This window comes from Metopolophium dirhodum, chromosome 5, assembly GCF_019925205.1.
Source record: "Metopolophium dirhodum isolate CAU chromosome 5, ASM1992520v1, whole genome shotgun sequence".
NCBI classification, from domain to species: domain Eukaryota; kingdom Metazoa; phylum Arthropoda; class Insecta; order Hemiptera; family Aphididae; genus Metopolophium; species Metopolophium dirhodum.
The window spans coordinates 5,767,987-5,789,222 of record NC_083564.1 but is presented as its reverse complement, the minus strand read 5'-3'; the positions used below and the strand labels follow the sequence as shown (position 1 = coordinate 5,789,222).

The window sequence follows — 21,236 nt, the reverse complement described above, 5'->3', positions numbered from 1 at the left end:
TAAATTTGATCAGTAATGTTTCAATCTTACTTAGTTTCCATGAACGACACAGCTGCAGTAAACGCATTGATGATATTGGCACAGATTATAGGCGTGTTCGAATACGCGGGGAAAGTGTATTCGTATATCTGGGGAAAGCACGGTTGGCGGCACTGCTCGTTATCACTGACCATCGAACTATTCAACAGAACAAGTATTGTTCAATGGTACAACTGCAGTAGTGCCTACTGCCGAGGACCGCGGCTATAATGGCAGGGTTAATTTTTGTCACCTGATAACATACATTTTCCGTATAGAATGAGAAGAGAAATATGTTATTTAAAATTTGTTCATCTGTCTATTTATTGTGCCTTATTATTTAAGAGTTTCCCGTTGTATGTATTTTAATTGTATTAATAGGATTCTAGTTAACTTGTAGATATGTCGCAGAGATTTTTTACCATATCGAAAAAGGTTGAGCGACTGTTGATGAATGGTATCCGTACGGGCCGATTAGACAATTTCGCAGTAAGTGGTAGAAATCGTAATACTTAACAGCCATTTTAAGCTCTTCAGACGGTTCTGAAAATTAAGAACGAAAAGAAAATGTTAAGTTTTTTTTTTGTTTTATAGTTACACCGTCAATTGAGCCTCTTGAGCAGGCGTCAAGTGTTACCGAGTTTGAACACTGTGATCAAACAGTGGACAAATTTGTGTGAAAAACCACCTACAGGTTTTGAAAAGTATTTCGATAAAGACAAAAAAACCAAAAAAGATGATCAAAAGTCTGACAGCTCTGCTAGCAAACCGACCTCTTTCGACAACGCATTTAAAAAGAAAATCAATCGAATGTCACAAGGGTAAATATATTTTATAACATAATTGAATACTCATCATCCTTGTTAGAACAAAGGGTTTTTATAATTTTTAAATTAAATTGTATTAGATTAGTGATGGGTATTCATAATTGGGTTGTGATTGGATAACATTATATTATTTTTAAAAACATCTCTTCTGATTAGTGATCATATTATAATAGGTAAATTTAATTGTTTTTTTGTTATAAATTTAGGTATATTCATTTATTAATTAATTTTTATACTCCAGATTAATAACTTGATATTTTTCTAGTTTGTTTATATTACATTATTAACATCAATGGCTCACAAACTTTATACCTACAATCGGTTTATAATAATCCTTAAGGTAGACCTTATCAATAAAATTATAATAAATCAATCAAAACAATATTACCTAACATAATAATTTGTCATATTATAATATTATACCTTATTGATAGAAATAATGACTGAATTAATTGGTTTGTTCATATTTTGCAATATGGTGCAATTGGTACTCTTATTGTTTATTGAAATGGTAAAATGCCAACAAACATAGCAAAACAACTTTTATCTTTGAATCTAGTTGTAACTTAAATATTTATGTTTGTTTTGTTATTCAATTTAAACAGAAATTGTTTTTATATATTAATTAGGTATAACAGGCGGATTTTTTTTTTTTAAGATACTTAGTCACTGGATTTTTATAATATACCAGTTATTTGGTTTTAACTATTCATATCATATAGATTATAGAGTATAAAAGAAGTTTATAAAGGAATAGAAATATTATACTTACTATTTTAAGCTAATTATAATTACCAGACAATGGGTATTATGCAGTTTTTCATCATTTAAATGAATTAGTTACAGTAGGTATACCTACTTATGTTTTGATTGCAATTTTACTGTCTTAAAAGTATAAATTTAATCAATTTACTTTACCAAATAAATTGATTAGGTGTATTGAGTAAGTCATTAGACATTTTCATAAAATATTTAATTTGTATTTGTATGTTTTTCTTTTTCAGATCTAGTTCTTCAGGTGATTCTGATAAAGAAAAATGGATTCTTTATGGTGTTGCTGGTGTAATTGGAATAATCAGTCTCCTTGCATTCTATAATATGAGCTACAAAGAAATCACATGGAAAGACTTTGTCAATAAGTAAGGCCTTAGTACTTTTAGTTTTGAATTATCATGATTATTTATTATTATTTTACTTCAAAAGTTAAAATTAATTAATTTAATAATTAAATATTTTTTAAAATTATTTATACAATAAGCATATTTTTGATTCTTTTATTTATTGATTTTAGTTATTTAAATCGACATGTGGTTGAAAAATTAGAAGTTGTTAATAAAAAATGGGTTAGAATCAATCTACAACCAGGATCTTCTATTGACGGAAGTGTATGATAACATTAAATGATAATTCATGAATGTTATATTTTTTTCATTGTATGTGTATTGATATTTTACAGGCAACTCTATGGTTTAACATAGGTAGTGTGGACTCATTTGAGAGAAGTTTAGAAAATGCACAAGTAGAACTAAATCTAGAGCCAGCTAATTTTGTACCAGTAGTCTATAAAACAGAATTGGAAGCGGGTAGTTTCTCTGGATTCCTTCCGACTTTATTATTCATTGGATTTTTATTGTTTATGATGAGAAGGTCAGCTGAAATGATGACAGGCCGTGGTAGGCGTGGAGGTGGATTATTTGGAGGTGTAATGGAATCTACAGCCAAACTTGTAGATCCTAAAGACATTGACGTCCGTTTCAAGTATATTAATTACAATTATTATTGCATTAAGTTCATAGTTTAATTTGACAATTAAATTTAGGGATGTTGCTGGTTGTGAAGAAGCTAAAATAGAAATCATGGAGTTTGTAAACTTTTTGAAAAATCCACAACAATATTTGGATCTTGGGGCCAAAATTCCTAAAGGAGCAATGCTTACAGGTAAAATCTATCTTTCTTACTTATTTTAGCAAAACCGCTTTTTGAATTTCTCCTATAATTAATAAATTATTTACAAATATGCTTATCTTCCATATTATGTTCTTAGGACCTCCGGGTACTGGCAAAACGTTACTCGCAAAAGCAACTGCTGGTGAAGCAGATGTTCCGTTTTTATCCGTTTCTGGTTCCGAGTTTTTGGAAATGTTTGTTGGTGTTGGACCATCTAGAGTCAGAGATATGTTCACAATGGCTCGAAAACATGCTCCATGTATATTATTTATTGATGAAATTGATGCTGTCGGAAAAAAAAGAGGAGGTCGTAATGTAGGTGGTCATTCTGAACAAGAAAACACTTTAAATCAACTGCTTGTAGAGATGGATGGTATGAAATGATTATTTAAAACTGTTTTGTCTGCATATTCACTAATAATATCTGTATATTTTAGGATTTAATACAACTACTAACGTAGTGGTATTAGCTGCTACTAACAGAGTCGATGTCTTGGATCAAGCGTTGATGCGCCCTGGTCGTTTTGACCGACAGATTTATGTTCCAGCACCTGATATTAAAGGTCGTGCGTCCATTTTTGGTGTGCACTTAAAACCATTAAAATCAAATTTAAATATTTTGGAGACTTCTAGAAAGTTAGCAGCTCGAACGCCCGGATTTACAGGTATCAATTATAAATTCAATAATAAAACCTGTATAATATTTGTTATTTTATAATTTCCTTTAAGTTTTAAGAATTAATTGAGCAGTTATGTGTGGAAATTGAGTTATTTAGTTCTAATTAAAATACTGTAAGTTCATTTTGTGTATTATCGATTCTTAAATGTACACATACAGCTGGTGTTTGCTGTAAACTTGAATTTGTATAATATAGTGAATGTGAATAAAGCTTTCAATCACTTTATTTATACTTCTCCAGTGTCCTTCCTATAAATAAAACCCGTTAATCAAATTATCCGTGCAATCAACTTTGTAAGAGCTCAATCAATATTTTATTTTCAAGTAAAATATTAATTGGGTGTTTGATACTTCTTAAATATTACTGTTTACCCTGTGAAATGAGACCTAGTCTTGAAGTAGAGGATAATTTAATGACCATTTTACCACAAGCTCAATCATCTTTTTTGTTTCAAAGAATTCCACATTATATGTTAAGTGTATGAATAATTCATATTACAATTATTGTAAATTAATGTAACTAGCTCTGTTATTTCTTAAGGGGATTACAAACGAACAGTTTTAAGGAGTTAAAAATATGCAATTTCCAAATTGTATGCATGCGGGTCTTATAAATCTGTGCGTAGTAACTAGTAAGTGATCATTAGTGTGTGTGACTGTGTGTAAATAAAATAGCGGAGCGCTCTCGCACGTGCATGTACAAGTCACCGCCTTGGCGTCGCTCGTGTGAATGGTAAACAATTATGTTGATTCGTATGTACTTTTTGTCAATCCTACTGATGGACCTCGATTAGGCCACATTTTACAATATTTAATTTAATTTTCAAAGAATCAGCTTTTAAATGTTTGTACATTTTTAATATTCAAACAAAATGTATTGGAGTTTACGAACATTTTAAAAAAATGGCCTGATCGATCTCAAGTAGACATATTAACAAATTCAAATCAGTTTTCATAATTGTAATTGCCTTATTATTGGTACATTTTGGTTAAAATAATTGTCCGTTTACAATCCCCTTAACCAAAAGTTCTTAAGTTATAAAACAAAATAATATAATAGTATTATTTTTTATTGTATTCCAGGAGCGGATATTGCCAATGTATGCAATGAAGCAGCACTAATAGCAGCCAGAGAATTGGCTTCTAGTATTTCAATGCAGCATTTTGAACAAGCCATTGAGAGGGTTGTAGCTGGAATGGAAAAGAAGAGTAGAGTCTTGCAAGCTGATGAAAAAAAAATAGTCGCCTATCATGAAGCTGGTCATGCTGTTTGTGGCTGGTTCTTACAGTATGCAGATCCATTATTAAAAGTATTGTTAAACATTTATATATATATATATTTTTAGACATATGACACAAATGTTTGTTATCTCTTTCTTTCATCCACATAACATATGGAAATGATTTTATGTACAATTAAATAGCATAAAGTTTTATAATGCTTATCAAAATTGTTTAAATATTAAACGTGCCGAAAACAATAATATTTTGTATGATCTTTCCGACATATTTATTTTTTTTATTATTATTATTTGAACAGGACTAATAATAATTAACTACTTTATTGATCAATGGTTAATTATAATTAACTACTTCAACATTTAACCATGAAATCACAGAAAAGATTTTCCTTTATAATTTCATCTTTGGAATGTGATGTAAATGTATAATATTATTTTAAAACCTTTTTTGGGCTTAGTTTTCCAATATATATTTTTCTGCAATAAATTTGAAAGACAGATAGTAAATTTTGATCTGATGTCATGTCAAGTATTATATTTTGTAAGTCTGTTTGATTTAAATGTATTTATGTTTTTATTAGGTTTCAATTATACCAAGAGGTAAAGGACTAGGATATGCTCAATATTTACCTAAAGAACAATATCTGTATTCAAAACGTCAGTTATTCGATAGAATGTGCATGACTCTTGGCGGTCGAGTATCAGAACAAGTATTCTTTAATGAAATTACAACTGGTGCACAAGATGATTTGAAAAAAGTTACTGAAAGCGCATATGCACAGGTACTGAGATTATGGTTGTACACAGACCATTAACCCTAACCGGATGTACTATTATGTCCAAAAAAATACCCCATTCACAGTTTCAGACTTACTATTACGTTCCTGTATTTTATAATATCATTTGCATGTAACCATACTATTTTTTCACATAGCATACACAGTTTTCAGTGAAAATGTTAAGAAATTCAAATACAATACAGACATACTTAATTTAAATAATAATATTTTAGGTCGCACATTTTGGAATGAATGAAAAAGTGGGTAATGTTAGTTTTGACTTGCCTCAACCAGGAGAAATGACATTTGAGAAACCGTATTCCGAAACTACAGCCCATTTGATAGATTCAGAAGTAAAAATATTAGTCACTAAAGCGTATGATGATACTATGGAACTAGTTAAAAAACACAAGAGCGACATTATAAAGGTAATAAATAATAATATTATATTAGTGTACTTTTTACAAATTATCTTTCTGTAGTAATTATACTGTGTCTTATTTATTGGATGAGAAAATACCTACGTTTCAAGTATCTTTCATTTCGAGTAGTTTTTTATCCATAAAAAGTTTAGTTACCTATTGTTACTTTTGAGATTCTGCAAAATAATTAATATTAAACATCTTGGGATAATAGGTTCAACATTATTATTTTTACTCATTATTCACTTTAAATAGATTTAAGTCCTACTAATGTAATAACTATAAGAATTGTTATTGAGTTCGTCTCGTTTAAATAAATAAATAAATATTTTACTCTTAAACAGTTAGAATATATAATACATAATAATAATGCTTTACAATTTAACACATGATGTTAACGCGTTTAAATAGTTTCTTTACTAGTTTTATACTCTTATTGGTAAGTGATAAATCATTGTTCTCTGTTTCAATATCGATCTGCATTATTAATATTATTGAGTCAATTATAATAGCAACCTCATCAGTAGTAATCTTGCTCTTTTGTTTCCTATACAATCATTAAGCTTGAGCATCAATTTTTCAGCATAATAAAAAAATCCCCGTTCAACTGAAAAATTATTTTTCCAGTTTAGGTATGGTTTCAATTCTTTTGAAATTTTAAATTTATTACCATGCCAGTTCTCAGTAAAAACTTATAATTTATAATTCTTTTTAAAATTGGATCGTTTTTAATTCCGTCATTGTTCATGTAATATTTATTTAATAAGGAATGCATAAGACTTGTCGTTCTTTTTGAAGTAGATTTACATATTTTTTAGGTACCTACATGACAAATTAATTAATTGTTACACAAAATATTCAATTTTTATAAGATCTATCAGGGAATAATAAATTATTAAATACTGACATACCTAGGTACCAATGTATCCATATTCTATAATAGCATACTAAATAAATATTTGTACAAATTATTTGTTGATCATTAGGTTGCCGAAAGATTGTTAAAACAAGAAGTGCTCAGCAGAGAAGATATGATTGAACTTTTAGGGGCCAGACCGTTCCAAGAAAAATCGACGTATGAAGAGTTTGTTGAAGGAACTGGTTCAATAGACGAAGACACAACGTTGCCAAAAGGACTCCAAGATTGGAATAAAAACAGTGAAAATAAAGATGACACAAAGAAAAAGTAGATTGTTATTTCGGTTGAATTTAAATGTTACAATGTTAGTATGTAGTCTGAATAAATATGATTAAGAATAAGTTATACATATTGTTTTGAATAACAATTATTCCTTTCTCATATTTTATGTATGTTGCATTTGCTTGTAATCATTTATAACATTTTGTTTAGTCGGTTTGCCCCATATCATATTTGATGTACCTATTACAGAAAATATATTGGTATCCTAGACTTGGTTTTATTGCTCGATGTTCTGCGGACAAAATTTAACATTTAAATATATATTTATAAATCCATAAATATTTATAGTGTAAAATTGTTTCAGTTTTGTGAATAATTTTTTTTAATTGGTCTTAAAATAATTAATGCTTATTAAAAAGACGAAAAAAAATGTAACCGATACTGATATATTTTGTTTCCACTCCACGATTAAAGGTATATCTATAAGCTTATATACCTAGTACCTATATATTATATTTTTAAGAGGACACTACCCAGATGTTTGTTGTCTCCGTCTTACAAGTGCGTAATATAGCAAATTAGATAACTTGATAGATCTTAAAAGTTCTCAGGAGCCTTCAAAAATATTATTCTCTATAATTTTTGTTAGTGGTGATTTTATTATAAGATTTATATTGGTACTAAAAAAAAAAAAAGATTAATGGAAAAATTCTTTTGACCTTATTGCGTATGGTCAAGAGAGCGAAATCAATTAGTGAGCTGACACGATAAAAAACTTAAGCAAATTATAATTTATTCTGACAAACAAAATGCTATAATATGACATGACACCAAGGATGTAAAAATTACACATCATGTGTGCAGTTTTGTTAAGTACCTTTGTTAAATACCCTTTGACTAGTGTATTTTTAAATACTTTCAAAATAGTTTTTCTTTGTATTTTATTCTCAAATAGGTACTAAATACTTTTTCCAATGAGCAATATTAGATTCTGAGCGGAGCGAGGAAGCTAGTGGTTTTACAATGGTGTTTATTTATTTTTTTTATATATCCTTTATACAAAATTTCTACAAGAAAGAGTGCTTTAATTTCAACATAGTATAGTACCTTATCTTTTAGCAAATTGGGTCAAGAGAGGATACTCTAGAGAGGTAATTTTTCGATTTTCTCAATAGTTATTTAATGCCACGGGAAAAACTACCGACAAATAACAAAAAACCGCTAAAAATGGGAACTTAATTTCTTATGATTTGTTTATCACCAGCAACGAATTAAAAATAATAAGACAATATTAATTCAACTTACAGACTAAAATGAATAATAACAATATAAAAAATCCAGACTGACAAACCGTTTCCGCTCAGAATCGTTTTTCTCATACAATTATATCATTGAATTCAAGTTTAACACAATCAATTATACACTGACCCCCTTGTAACCTACTGTACAGCAGAGCGACATCCACTTACCCGTTTTTTTTTTTTATTTCGTATATTACAATTGTTTTAAAATAATATTTTATAATGCTTCTGAGAACTTTTAAGATTTCATTAAATACACAGATGACACAATACCTACCTAAAATTCATACTTACCTATAGCCTATAGGTCCGTTTGCCAGGTACAGTGAGGCAAGGTTTATAGATATATTATCTATAAACCTTGACAGTGAAGTTTTGGGATTTTGGCACTTACGTCCGATACGATTAATTTTTTGCTTACATGCGCTTTGGCACCCTTGTGTTGCACGGCTTCACCAAAACAAAATTGGTATAAATGGTTGGCTTCACTATAATTATAGACCCGGTTCAAACTGGTTGAAATATCGATAAACCAATTTTTCCAGGTTTACCCCATGGAAAAATCGATCAACATTATTATTTATTATACACCGTAAAATAAAATTCCACACGAATTCAAGAAATATTTCACATCTTGAACAATCACAATCAGCACTGTATTTTAATAAAAATATAGTGTTGTAGAGGGAATTGTAGCAGGTGAGTGCAATCAATGGGGCAGATAGGTCATATGCGTGCGCACGGGTGCAGCACAAGGTTCGTGCGCTGCATCTGCCACATTTTTTGGACCTATTGGTCTATGGGCCAGTTTAATAATTTAATATAAATTATAAATAAATAAAACTGACGGGAACCAATTAATAATTTTATTTTCACGGTAGAGTGTAGACAAAGCTAATATGTTATTAAACAAATTATAAAAATAAAATTTATACTGTAATACCATTGATTATAAATACTATATAATAGTATTTATAATCAATGGTAATACTATGTCTATGTTCAATGTCTTGGTTATGGTCATATTGGCCGCGAGGTGGTAGTGGTTAGCAGGTTTGCTCTACTATAGCTAGCCGGCGCGTCGGCCGCTTCCACTGGAAAACCCTAGGTACGTTCTAAAAATAATGAAAGTGCTCGATTGAATAATGTCAATAATCAGAATATCGAATTTCTATTTAATAAGTGATAATAATGTTTAACATTAATTTAATCTCCGCGAAATGAAGTATACGATGATCGCAGTGTCTTGTTGCACACCAAGTCATTATCAGGGGCGGCTCGTCAGGGGAAACTTTGAGACTGCGTCTCCCCTTTAGAAATAAACTATAGATGTACTGCGGCCCGCGAGAGAGTATTTTACTGTCGCCCGACGAAAACACGTTCGACGCCGCGCATCGCCACGTATTTGACACACGCCAAATGGAAAAAAGTGGGGGAATGCCGTGCGCAAAACTGTAATACCCTCTCGTGGGCCGAACAATAATTGTAAATAATATAATTATGTAAAGAAATATTTTTATTTGAATTGAAGGTCACAAAATCGAAAACCTATTAATAGTTATCTCGATAGAAATACTATTTTAGTCATTTCAGCGGGTCGTCACGGCCAATTGCGACGGTCGCCGGTTCAGCGAAACTGAAGCTCGTCAGTTGCAATCGTAACATAATGTAATGGCATCGCTGGTTGGTCGGATGGGGCCGGGGAGAATAAGCTGCGCGTCATAGACGCTATTGAACCTTGGTCCACGACAGTAATATTGCCGAGCCGCTGCGCCGGCTTTAAGTAGTTTTACTATAGTTTTAGACGTTTTATTCACTGTTTAATAATTATTATACGTATATCCGTCTAATATATATTGTTTTTTACATTTTTATGAGCATTTCACAGCGTTTGCACTTGTTTTGAAATGCAACAAGAAAATATATTAATAGAGTTTTTACTAACCAGTGGTTTTAATGCTTTAACATACGAACAAAAAAATCAAATTAAACTTGCCTTAAAATCGCCCAACTCCTCATTCGTTATTGACACGTCAAGACGGTAAATATATTAGAAAATTTCAAAAGATTTGGTACTAATGAATTTCCATGACTCACTGCGGTTGTGATAAACGAAATACTGGGTGATGTGGCAAAGGGTCCAACTTTTGTAGACAGTGTAACCTTGATGTGTTTGCCGATAAAAAAGATCGCAGAATTGAATTAGTTTATAAACAAATTTAGTATTAAATTAAGTTAAAAATATTAACTAAATATTAATTGGAGTATTAATATAATTAATTTTTTCAATAAAAATGTTTTTCATGTTTGTTGTTATATGGAATTTATGTTGTATAATTTAAGTCTCCCAAGAATATTTACTGACGAGCCGCTACTGGTCATTATAACCATATTAGTATGTTTACATTTTTCAATTGTTAAAAATATAAATTATCATACTATAATAGCCACTATGGTAACAATAACACAGCCTGTGTATAATATGATCAATAATTTTGACTGTTCACCATTCATTTGGCCGATTGTCAAAAAAATGGGCTGCTTAATTTTATATGCTCCATCTACAATTAAAGTCTGCGCACGCCTATGAGATAGGTACGCAGGTATTTTAATATAGGTAAAACAATCGACGCGCGACGACGGCTGAAACGTCATCGCCCGTCGTATAAAAAAACTCACAAAAATAATTTTTAGTTATTAATAAAAACACTTTTATTCAAACGAACATTTGCATTTTACAAAAAAAAAAAATCAAAACAATTTTTAGCATTATATATTTAATGTTTTTTTTTTTTTTTTTAGTTTTTTTTTCAAATTTTTATTATTATGTAACAATAACATGCTGATTTCTTTTTCAATCAATATACAACGATCATTTTACAAAGAATTGTTTGATATAGGTACTAAATTAAAATTATTACATCCACTATATAGATATATTATATATATTATAAATATATATCTATACATATATATATAATATACATTATACATAGGTACACGTATACATATATAATATATATATATATAAATGTATATAGATAACTAAATAATATCTACTAAATAATACATATTAATATAATACGATCATTGGATTACAATAAAAAAAAACAAATCGAAACAAAAACAAATTTTATATAAACGATTTAATTATTTATTTACAGAACAAATCTAGGAATGTATGTATATATGCAAATATATATATATATATAATATGTATAATAATAATAATAATAATAATAATATCATAGCAATAGTAATAATAATAATAATAATAATTATGTGTATTATTTTCACCTATATTATAATTTATAATATATAAATAATAATTATCTCGTCGATATTAGTAGTTTTTAAATTGTATTATTGATTTTTCGTTTTTATATTATTGGGTACCATAGTATTATTATAATTATTTTCGTTTGGTTTTTACTCAACGTTTTCATTATTAATTATTATCATTATCATTATTATTATTATTATAACTGTCATTATTATCATCGTCATTACAATATTATTTCGTTTCGTTCTCGTCACAATATCCGGCGCGCGGATAAAATGCATTTTATATAATGTAATTCAACAACAACGATCTACGCGTCGAAAAATGCAGTATGCAGCTGCAGTATGTGCATTTATCTACTTTGATAATAATAATATATTATATTATTATTATTTTACAATATAATGTAATAGTTTAAGAGAAAAATAGTCTCGGACGATTGGCAAACGCCCACAAAAAAAGTCAGATAACGACACTATTAGTAGTAGTAGTAGTAGTAGTAATATTGTAATAATAACAATAATAATAATAATAAATAACAATAACAACAACAACAATAATGATAACGATAATGATGATGAGAGGACAAAAATGTATTATTGATACATAACAATAATTATTATTATTATTATTATTATTCATCGCATAGAAATATATAATAATTATAATAATAATATTCTATAGAAATATATTATAGGAAGAACGCAACGAACGAAACGAGTGTAAAACGCGTGTCTCGGGATTGTTACTCGTTTTGGATGGACTTTTCTTTTTTTTTACAGGAAATAGCATTATAGCAATAAATAAAATAGAAACAAATAATTATTAATGATTATAATATTATAATGTGTTCATTTCCCCTCGAAAACTCAGATGCGACCATACTATTATTATACCATAGTATTCGGATTTAGATCGATAATTATTATTATACGTAGGTAGGTAGGAAGGTAGGTAGGTATAGAGATAATATTAATAAGAATTTAATTATTATATTTTAATAAAAACACTCGACTCGTTTACAGATTTCCGAGTGCCGATGCTTTTATAATATATAGCGGTGGGTACCTATTATAAACATAATTAGGTATAATAATATTATAGGCATGCGCACTACGCGTGTGGACTTACGGGCTTAAGAACACAGGTTTAGGGACAGATATTATTATTATAATATAATATTATAGTCTAAAAAACTTCTTAAAAGTAAAAAATCAAAAAAATCGAATAAATAGATTGACAAAAAAATATTATACTATATAGTTACTATATTATTGCCTTTTCCCACGCAAAACTATTAATATAATAATATCAATCATAATCAATCTGATGTGTGATGTGTTTTGATAATATTATATTATATTACCTATACTTATATAATATATTATTATAAATTGTAGGTAATGTTTTTCAATCGAAATATCAGATAATATATTTTAATACTAAAACCCGCGAAGCGTAGTACCTATATTCGCGCGCATCATATACAAACACATTTTATAAGAATATTATAATATAATAAGTATATGAAGACAGCGCGACTCGCGTTTTGCACCGATTAATCGTTTCAGAATACACATAAAGATTGTCGATAATAATAATTATTAATATGAAATTTTATTTGGAAAATCAAATTTTTTTTAAAATAATATTTTATAATATTTAAATCGTATTTTAGTATTATATTAATTTAATTTTAACGTATTTAACGTTAATTTTTTTTTCGTTGCATTTAATTTAATATATTTCTTACTCCCTTAGAATATATCTGCAGAATATATAGCATTAAGACAACTATTCAAAATAACGACAAAGAAGTGCAGTAAAAAAGCTTTTATTTTCGCACAAAAATCGCATAAAATCCGCATGGCCGAACGATACGAGTGTTGTAGATAGGTTTATCGAAAAAGAAAAATCATCGACGGTCGTGTGAAAAATAAAAAACGTGTTTTCGTCTGCGGTTGTATCGTTTGCGATGTAAAAAAAACCGACCAATCATTTTGTGAAAAAAAGTTTTTTCGTCTTATTCTCGTTATTAAAAAAAAAAAAAATCAAAAATCATTCTAATCTCTATGTAATATTATATTAACAATAATATTAATTGTGCAGCCTTTTTTTTCCAATCCGTTGCAATTGACAAGTTTATTAAATAATAACACGCTCTGGTTGATTGTATAACAATAAAGTATTAAATATTATTATTATTATTATTATTATTGTATACATATTATATTATATTATTATATTTAATAATATATAGAAGTTGCACACGTGTTTTTTTCATCAATTATTTAACGTATAATAGGTCAAATAAAACCATAATAACAATAATAATAATAATAATAATAGTGATTTATTCGTCCGGCGATATTAGTAATAGTAGTAATAATAATAATAATATTATAACAATAATAATACAATTTTAATAATAATAATAAATAAATGAATACATCGGTAAAGAAAACGTTAGGTAATACCTATATAATATAATATAAATACCAGTACAAAAAATGTGTTATACTCAATACCATTATTATTATCATTATATAATATATATATAGGTTTATACAAAAAGCTTAAATCGTTCACACCATAGGCACCTATGCACGTATACAATAATATATTATAATAATATAGGTAAGTATAATAATATAATAATAAACCCTTCGCGTCGCGTGGAGGCGCATGTCTTAATTTTTCTTGGTTGAGTACCGTTTGAACAGCATGGAAAGCAAATCGCGTAATAAATTACAATTATAATAATAATAATAATAATAATAATATACTATTGCAGCCTACATCGTGAATTATTATAACTATATCGTGAAGCTAAATTTAGTGAATTTTAAATGACAACAATAATATCGTATTAACTGCAAGGCGTTTACACAGTGATTGTCCTCGTACTAACCAGCCCACCAATAATTATATGGTAGGGCCTAGTATTTGAATTATTTTTTTTTTGTGAGGGTTGAGTGGTGCTCAAGAAAAATGCAACTCGAGACATGTTGTTAGGTTTAATGCAATGCTCATAATTTAACAACTATAAAATACCTAGTCGTACCTAGATAATATAAACTATATACCTATATTTAACATATAATCTTGGTTTTCATATTTGTGTATGGTTAAAGAATGAATAATACACCTCCAAGATGATGTTGATCACCGAAAAATGTCTTCGCCAATGAGTTTTTAACTATAGAATTATTAACAAACTTACTGAAATATTAAAAAATGTATTACTTACATTGTTTTTTTTTTGTAATAAATAAAAATAAGAACTAGGTTATTAGTACGGTCAAAAGGATTTTTTGGATATTTTTTGAAAAGATTTTTGATAGATTTTAGAGCATTTTTATTGTAGTACTTACATAAATATCCTTTATATTATATAATAAATTTATATTGTTGGCACTCCCCAACCAGCTATCAAGTAAACTTTGAAACGAATGTATAATAATATTATATACACTTTTTTGAGTGAGTACTTAATAAAAATTAGTAATTAAACTTTTAAAATATGTACATAAATTGGTTACGCGTATAATTATTATTGTTGGCATTAAATAACGTGATAATTAAAATTTTTTTTTACTTGAAGTTTTATAAATTTTTACAATCGCGGAAATCTAATAAAGCAGGACAATAATTGTCCAAAACCATAATTCAAAAGTATCCGATGGAAAAAGAAGTGATTGACGGGGACAAACACTGTGTACAGCCTCTGTGATGACCGCGGCTGATATCGACATAATTTATCGCGTTGAAACGTGTTGAAAAATTTGGATCAAAAGTCGTTTTAGGGACTAAATCGTGGTTAGTCTGGGCAATGCCGGAAACTGCGTCTTTTAGTTTCCACCCTATCGTCGTTAAATAAGACGTTAAAGTTTGTTTTTAAATCAATTAATTATGGTTTTATTCGTCTGACGTCGACGTGTTCGAACCGATAACACAATACAAAAGGGGTTTCAATGAAAAATCCTATTGTCAGAGCGATCAGCACGATGGTATAATCATTATAATAATATATAATCAGTAACTAGGTGCCTATGTATAATACATCATAACTAATAATATATATTATATGCGATTGCGAGTATGTCGATTTAGGCCGTATCGTAAAAAATGGAATATTAGGGTTTAGATTTAATTAGTATAGTGTTGCCTGCTTAATATTGAAAATATTTGTGATGATTATTATTATTATTATTATTATGACGATGATGATTATGATGATGATAATGATTGATTGTGATTGTGAATACTTTTGACCGACACGAGGAAAAAAATAATGCAATAACGCTCGGCGCGGTATTTAATATCAATAATGTTTCCGACAGACTGTATCAAATTACCCTGTAATCCGTTTTTTTCCCACACGAAAAAGTACCAAAAAAGAAATTCTGTTTGCGGTTGCCCGATCGTAGAATTATAGCCTTTTTTTAAAAACGGAACAAAATCAAAAAAATCCTTAGCGCGATTACACCATTACAAACATGCGCTCGTATTGTAAACTTCGCCTATAAATGCAGCTGTTAAAGTCGTACCTACTGTTTTATTATATTATTGTTGTTATTACGATAATTAATATAAAAATCAAAACGACGACAGACGACTACGTAAAATATAGCTGAAAAGGGTGGTGGTCGTTTCGATGACTTTTCGACGGCCTAAATCGATTCGCGTTTTCATAAAATATATTATTGTTATTGTTGTTGTACAACGACGGCCGTACACCTAGCTATTGTATGATGTTATTAAATAATATTATTTTGACGTTTTGTTGCTGAACGTTTTTGACGGGTGAAATGTTGTGCGCCATTGCTTGGTTAAAACGCGGTAAACGCGTATACCACCTACAGATATATACGTGTCGTGTTGTACGAACGGAGAATAATATATCATATTATTATTATTATTATTATTATTGATCGACTTAAAGTTATCGATTATGAAATACGTGAGTCCATCGAAAACGGATTAGGTACCTCCCCCACCATAGAAACGATGATAATAATAATAATAATAATAATAATATTAATATTAATGTTTATTAATATTATTTATTATACACAAATCTATCTTTAAAACAGACCTATTGATTTTGGTCCTGACTTCATACTCGTATAGTATAGATACAGGTGCGAATCGATCGACAAAAATATAATATAATAACAATATTATTTACTTTTATGTCCTTGTCGCGTTCCCTACAATTCTTCCGACATTACGGGCGCAAAACAATTTTTGATTGACAATTATTTTGATTTTCCAAAATATGTCTGTTTAAACGGATTCATCATTGTTTGTATTATTACAGTATACAGTGTGCACGACGGTAAAAACGCTGGCGTATTAATTAATACAAAATTAAAAAGAGTCATAGTAAATATAATGTGACATCGTTATTGTCACTGTTATTATTATTACTATTATAACTATTATTATTATTATTATTATTATTATTATTATTCTAACGCGGAAGACTCGCGACTAATAACTTATTAATTATTATATTGGTAGGTAATAGACACTACAGGCGATCAAAAATATCATAATAAGAATTTTGCGAGAATTTATAATCGGTACAGATTTTACATTATAAAAAAGGAAAAAATCGTATTTAAAAAAATGTAATAGCTCTCACATCTCCAACGCGTTATGTTTTCATATAGTTTTCGTATGTTTTTCAGCGGTGGCTTATAAGATAAAAAATAAAATAAATGAAATACGTATAAGAAATATTTTTTTTTTAATCCAGTCAAATAAGGCTTATCGGTATATAGGTACAGTATATATATATATAGTATATATATAATGTATATATAATATATAGTATTAAAACCCGTACAATTTGAAATAAAACAATTTGAGACGATTCGTTTATTGTATTTTTTTCCTCACGGCTGTGGATAATAATAATTGCAGTATTATGTATTAAATATTATTATATTGGCTCAATATATTATTAGAAAATTATCCCCTCAAAAGAGTGAGATTCCGAGTACAATTTTTATTATCGTTATTAATATTCGCTTAAAAAAATATTATAAATAAACTTGTCGGAGGTAACTTAACGAAGGAAACATCTTAGCTATCACAGCACAGCACCTTATAGGCGTTTGGAGACCTGGACGGCCGCCGGATTGCAATTTGAATACTAGAATTACAAACAATACATCAGTATAAGTTAAATCATCATAATTATACAAAATTCGTTAACAAAAAACAAATACAATTATTTATTGTTACAAAACAATTAATAGACACCTTTCCATATAGTAGTTATTCACAAGTATTTTTTTTTAAATTTTGACATAGGTACAGTTAAAAAACCATAGTCGAATAACATCACGTTATAGCATGATCGAAGAGAACAAAATATATTGAGAAAATTATCAATCATCATGGAATCCCTGTAGAGTTTAATTAGTCTTTTAAATTGAATGAATCATATAACATGTTATACAACAATTAATAATTTGATATAATTTATAGTAACTTATGAGTTATTTTAATTTAAAAAAACTTATATAAAAATGTTAGTTTTAAAGTTTCCATAATTTGTTTTGGTTCACGGATACAACTACGTACTTCATGTATGTTTAAGTGTAAGCACTTAAATTATTATACACGCGTGAGACGACATTTATAGTCACTGTTGATGTCTGTATAATATAATTTAATTATATATTTAATTTGGAGTACTTTGAACACGATACGCGTTATCAATTATAAAATACAAGCAATTACGAGCGACAGAAAATCATACATTTTACACGCAATCACGACTGTTCTGGTATTCGAAAAAATACGTAATTTCGATCCCAAAGCGTTTCGGAACGTTTCTGAGGCCTTTCCCAATTTATATTTTTGTTTTGACTGTCGTGTAAAAACTAATGAAAATATATTTTATCAATATATAATAATATTATACCTATACATTCCCGGTGATGCAAAAGTTTTAATTGGTTTCTAAAACAAAAGTTACAAAGTCGTCAGATATAACTTTTAGATATGGCTGGTACCGATACGGAAATTACACGATTGGCGTGTTTCACGATAGCAGTCCATACATAAATTATGAGTGTACTATAGAATATTTCAGCAATAAAATATATATTATTATAATAATGTATCAATAAGGGTGTCGCGGGGTGCGATAAACAAAAATATTGCGAAATGGCTCCAAATAGTTTAACGGTAGGAGGTTTTCGAGTAAATTATATTATATTATTATTATAAGTCACATACTGAGTTTTATAAACATTTTGAATTTTGAAATTCAGCGTGATCACTATAAGCACAATACTCTATATAGGATTTTTATGAACGAGCGTGGATTAGCATTTACATTTTGCGGCTAGATAATTGGTAAGGATAGATAGACCCTAGCTTGGTTTTCAAATAATCGATTGGGACTGAGAGCGATCCATAAAATATTTTGATATAATTTTTTTAAATCGATGAAAATATAATATTATACGGATTGATGGTATACAAGACTACACCTACACGAATCTAAAGCAACAATACAATAAATTACAGTGTGTGTAGATAAAACTTTTTAGTTTCTGTACGAAACTGGGGTATAACTTCGGAGTTATGGTTATAACTTATAAGTTATAACAAACAAGATTGCATCGAAAAAAAATGTTCGTGTAAAACGAAAGAACTGACTCTATACAAAACACTGAACTGCATATTATATTAATGATTTAAAAGATAACTATGTTAATATAAAATAATATTTAATACAAATTCATTTTGAGTGCATATTAAACATTTGGTTTTATCGATTGGTTATTTTTAACGACATGGACATCCGTTCGAACTCTCACCATAATCCAAGCCCACAAGATGACGAGTAATTGTCGACTATAAGTACGATATTTTGGATTTAAATTTACCGTTTGGAACCTTGTTATTTAACATCAATAGACTCGCGGAATTTGATTTCTTTATGGGTTTGTGTAGTATTAATATACGATGAAGATTTTCCCGGACCGTTTTTCAATGCACATTTATTTTATTATTTTTACTACGCGATATTCATGTTGTAAATCGTAATGCCAAGAGGCAAAAACTGTGTCGTTTAACGATAGAAAACACATTTGTAGCCATTAGTGTAATTTATAAGACGTGCAATTAATGGATTATTAAATTAGAATATTAATGAAATAAGAAATTGGTTCAACGAAAATGCCTTAGCTTTATTATAATATGGTATATTTCCATGGCTCGATATCGTAGGCTCCGAATCGTACCAGTTTTCCCTTAGTTTTATTTACTTTTTTCATCGATATTTTTTAAGTATTTTACTGGGCGCGTATTATAATATAGGTATAACTATTTTGTACGCGTGCTAATACCGCACCTGCTAGTCAGACGTCAGTTTCGACACTGAACCTCTTGATGCTGTTGTTGTTGAGCCTGACCACGGTGGCGCAGCTGTTGAACTTTTTGGGTTGCTGCGGCGGCGGCAACGACAGTGGCGGTTCGTCCAGCTCCGCGTCCAGCAGACAATTGTCGGCCGACTCCAAGTCCATCAGGTCCGACGTCGAGTCGCCACCCGACGGATATTTCACCATGTGTTGACCTGCGGTGGGCGCGAAACGCAAACGTTATACACAAGAGGAAAAACATCAACGACAAAAAATTGGCTCGAAAACATTACTGGTGCACATATTTTAACATTTGCTTATAATATTATAATAAATTATATAGAAGAGGGGTATTAGGAAGACGTTTATTACCAAGCTTTTTTTCTTTTCTTTTTTTTTTTGATTTTAATCGTCTTTGTCTTCGCAAAAGATTCGAAATTCAGACGAGAGTTGTGCGAAAGTTCTATGACTCCCTGAAACCCCTATATTATATATATATGGACTGCAGACTAGGGTGACCCGTTTCTGTCCATTTTCGAGAACAGTTCAACTATTATTTCGTTTCCGTTTCGTGATGAGAAAAGTTTTTTTTATATATATTTTCTATAGCAAACGATATGGTCGCTCGGGCATCGAATAGCATGAAACATATATATACAATAATATGTATACTCGTACAAAATCGTGTTCCTGAAATAATAATTAAAATTTTTAAAAGTTATAAGTTATAACATAGTAATGAAAGTTGGTACGATAAATTCGTGTTTGTTGATTTTCAATTCAGACGGAAGAAAATTAAATTTTTTTCCCGTTGCCTTATACCTAGAATAACCCAAGGATTTATTACTCAGGTCACCCTACTCTGGACTTAATTATACACTTAAAGACCTAATAATTACTATATTAAAATAACGATTGTCTATTCAAATTGACTTGTATTTTAAATCAAAATGAGGTGACTTAAAATATAAGTGTTACCCCCCCTAAAAAAACAAAAAATCACTACGATAAAAAAATAATTGATTTTTATTGCAAAAACGTTGTGTTACAATTATTATAATGGTACTTCAAAAAGTCCCATGTACCCGAGTATATATATATATAAAAAAAAAACAAATAAAAAATAACAAAAAACAAAAATTGCTCGAGAAAATGTGTATAGCATATGGGTACACGGTGAGTTAAACGGTCTTCTATAACAATAACAACAT

The 21,236-nt window shown here is 29.1% G+C and overlaps 2 protein-coding genes across 9 annotated transcripts in view; one reads left to right on the top strand and one right to left on the bottom strand.

Moving 5' to 3' along the window:
- The first annotated feature begins 262 nt into the window (after positions 1-262).
- Positions 263-7,324, top strand: LOC132945079 (AFG3-like protein 2). Its single transcript, XM_061014699.1, has 12 exons — positions 263-507; positions 613-839; positions 1,850-1,984; positions 2,137-2,230; positions 2,302-2,603; positions 2,665-2,783; positions 2,890-3,165; positions 3,230-3,457; positions 4,555-4,781; positions 5,294-5,494; positions 5,725-5,919; positions 6,900-7,324. The coding sequence occupies exons 1-12, from the start codon at positions 421-423 to the stop codon at positions 7,101-7,103; spliced, it is 2,295 nt and encodes a 764-aa protein (XP_060870682.1). The 5' UTR covers positions 263-420; the 3' UTR covers positions 7,104-7,324.
- A 3,718-nt stretch (positions 7,325-11,042) lies between these two features.
- Positions 11,043-21,236, bottom strand: part of LOC132944332 (potassium voltage-gated channel protein Shaker) — a 205,207-nt gene continuing 195,013 nt past the window's right edge. For 6 of the 8 annotated variants that reach the window (XM_061013617.1, XM_061013616.1, XM_061013620.1 and 3 more), the window contains 2 exons: positions 20,019-20,240; positions 11,043-17,801 (listed from right to left, as the gene is read on the bottom strand). In XM_061013617.1, the coding sequence (XP_060869600.1) occupies positions 20,026-20,240 (215 nt within the window). In that variant the 3' untranslated portion in view covers positions 11,043-17,801; positions 20,019-20,025. Of the gene's footprint in view, positions 17,802-20,018; positions 20,241-21,236 lie in introns of those variants that run through there. The other 2 variants (XR_009664444.1, XM_061013622.1) reach the window with 1 other exon arrangement.

Excerpts from the sequence above, each read along its gene's own strand:
- LOC132945079 (XM_061014699.1), top strand. The coding sequence starts at position 421 with ATGTCGCAGAGATTTTTTACCATATCGAAAAAGGTTGAGCGACTGTTG. Across the intron at positions 2,784-2,889 it reads TAAAGGAGCAATGCTTACAG|GACCTCCGGGTACTGGCAAA; the intron begins GTAAAATCTATC and ends TTATGTTCTTAG. Across the intron at positions 4,782-5,293 it reads ATGCAGATCCATTATTAAAA|GTTTCAATTATACCAAGAGG; the intron begins GTATTGTTAAAC and ends TGTTTTTATTAG.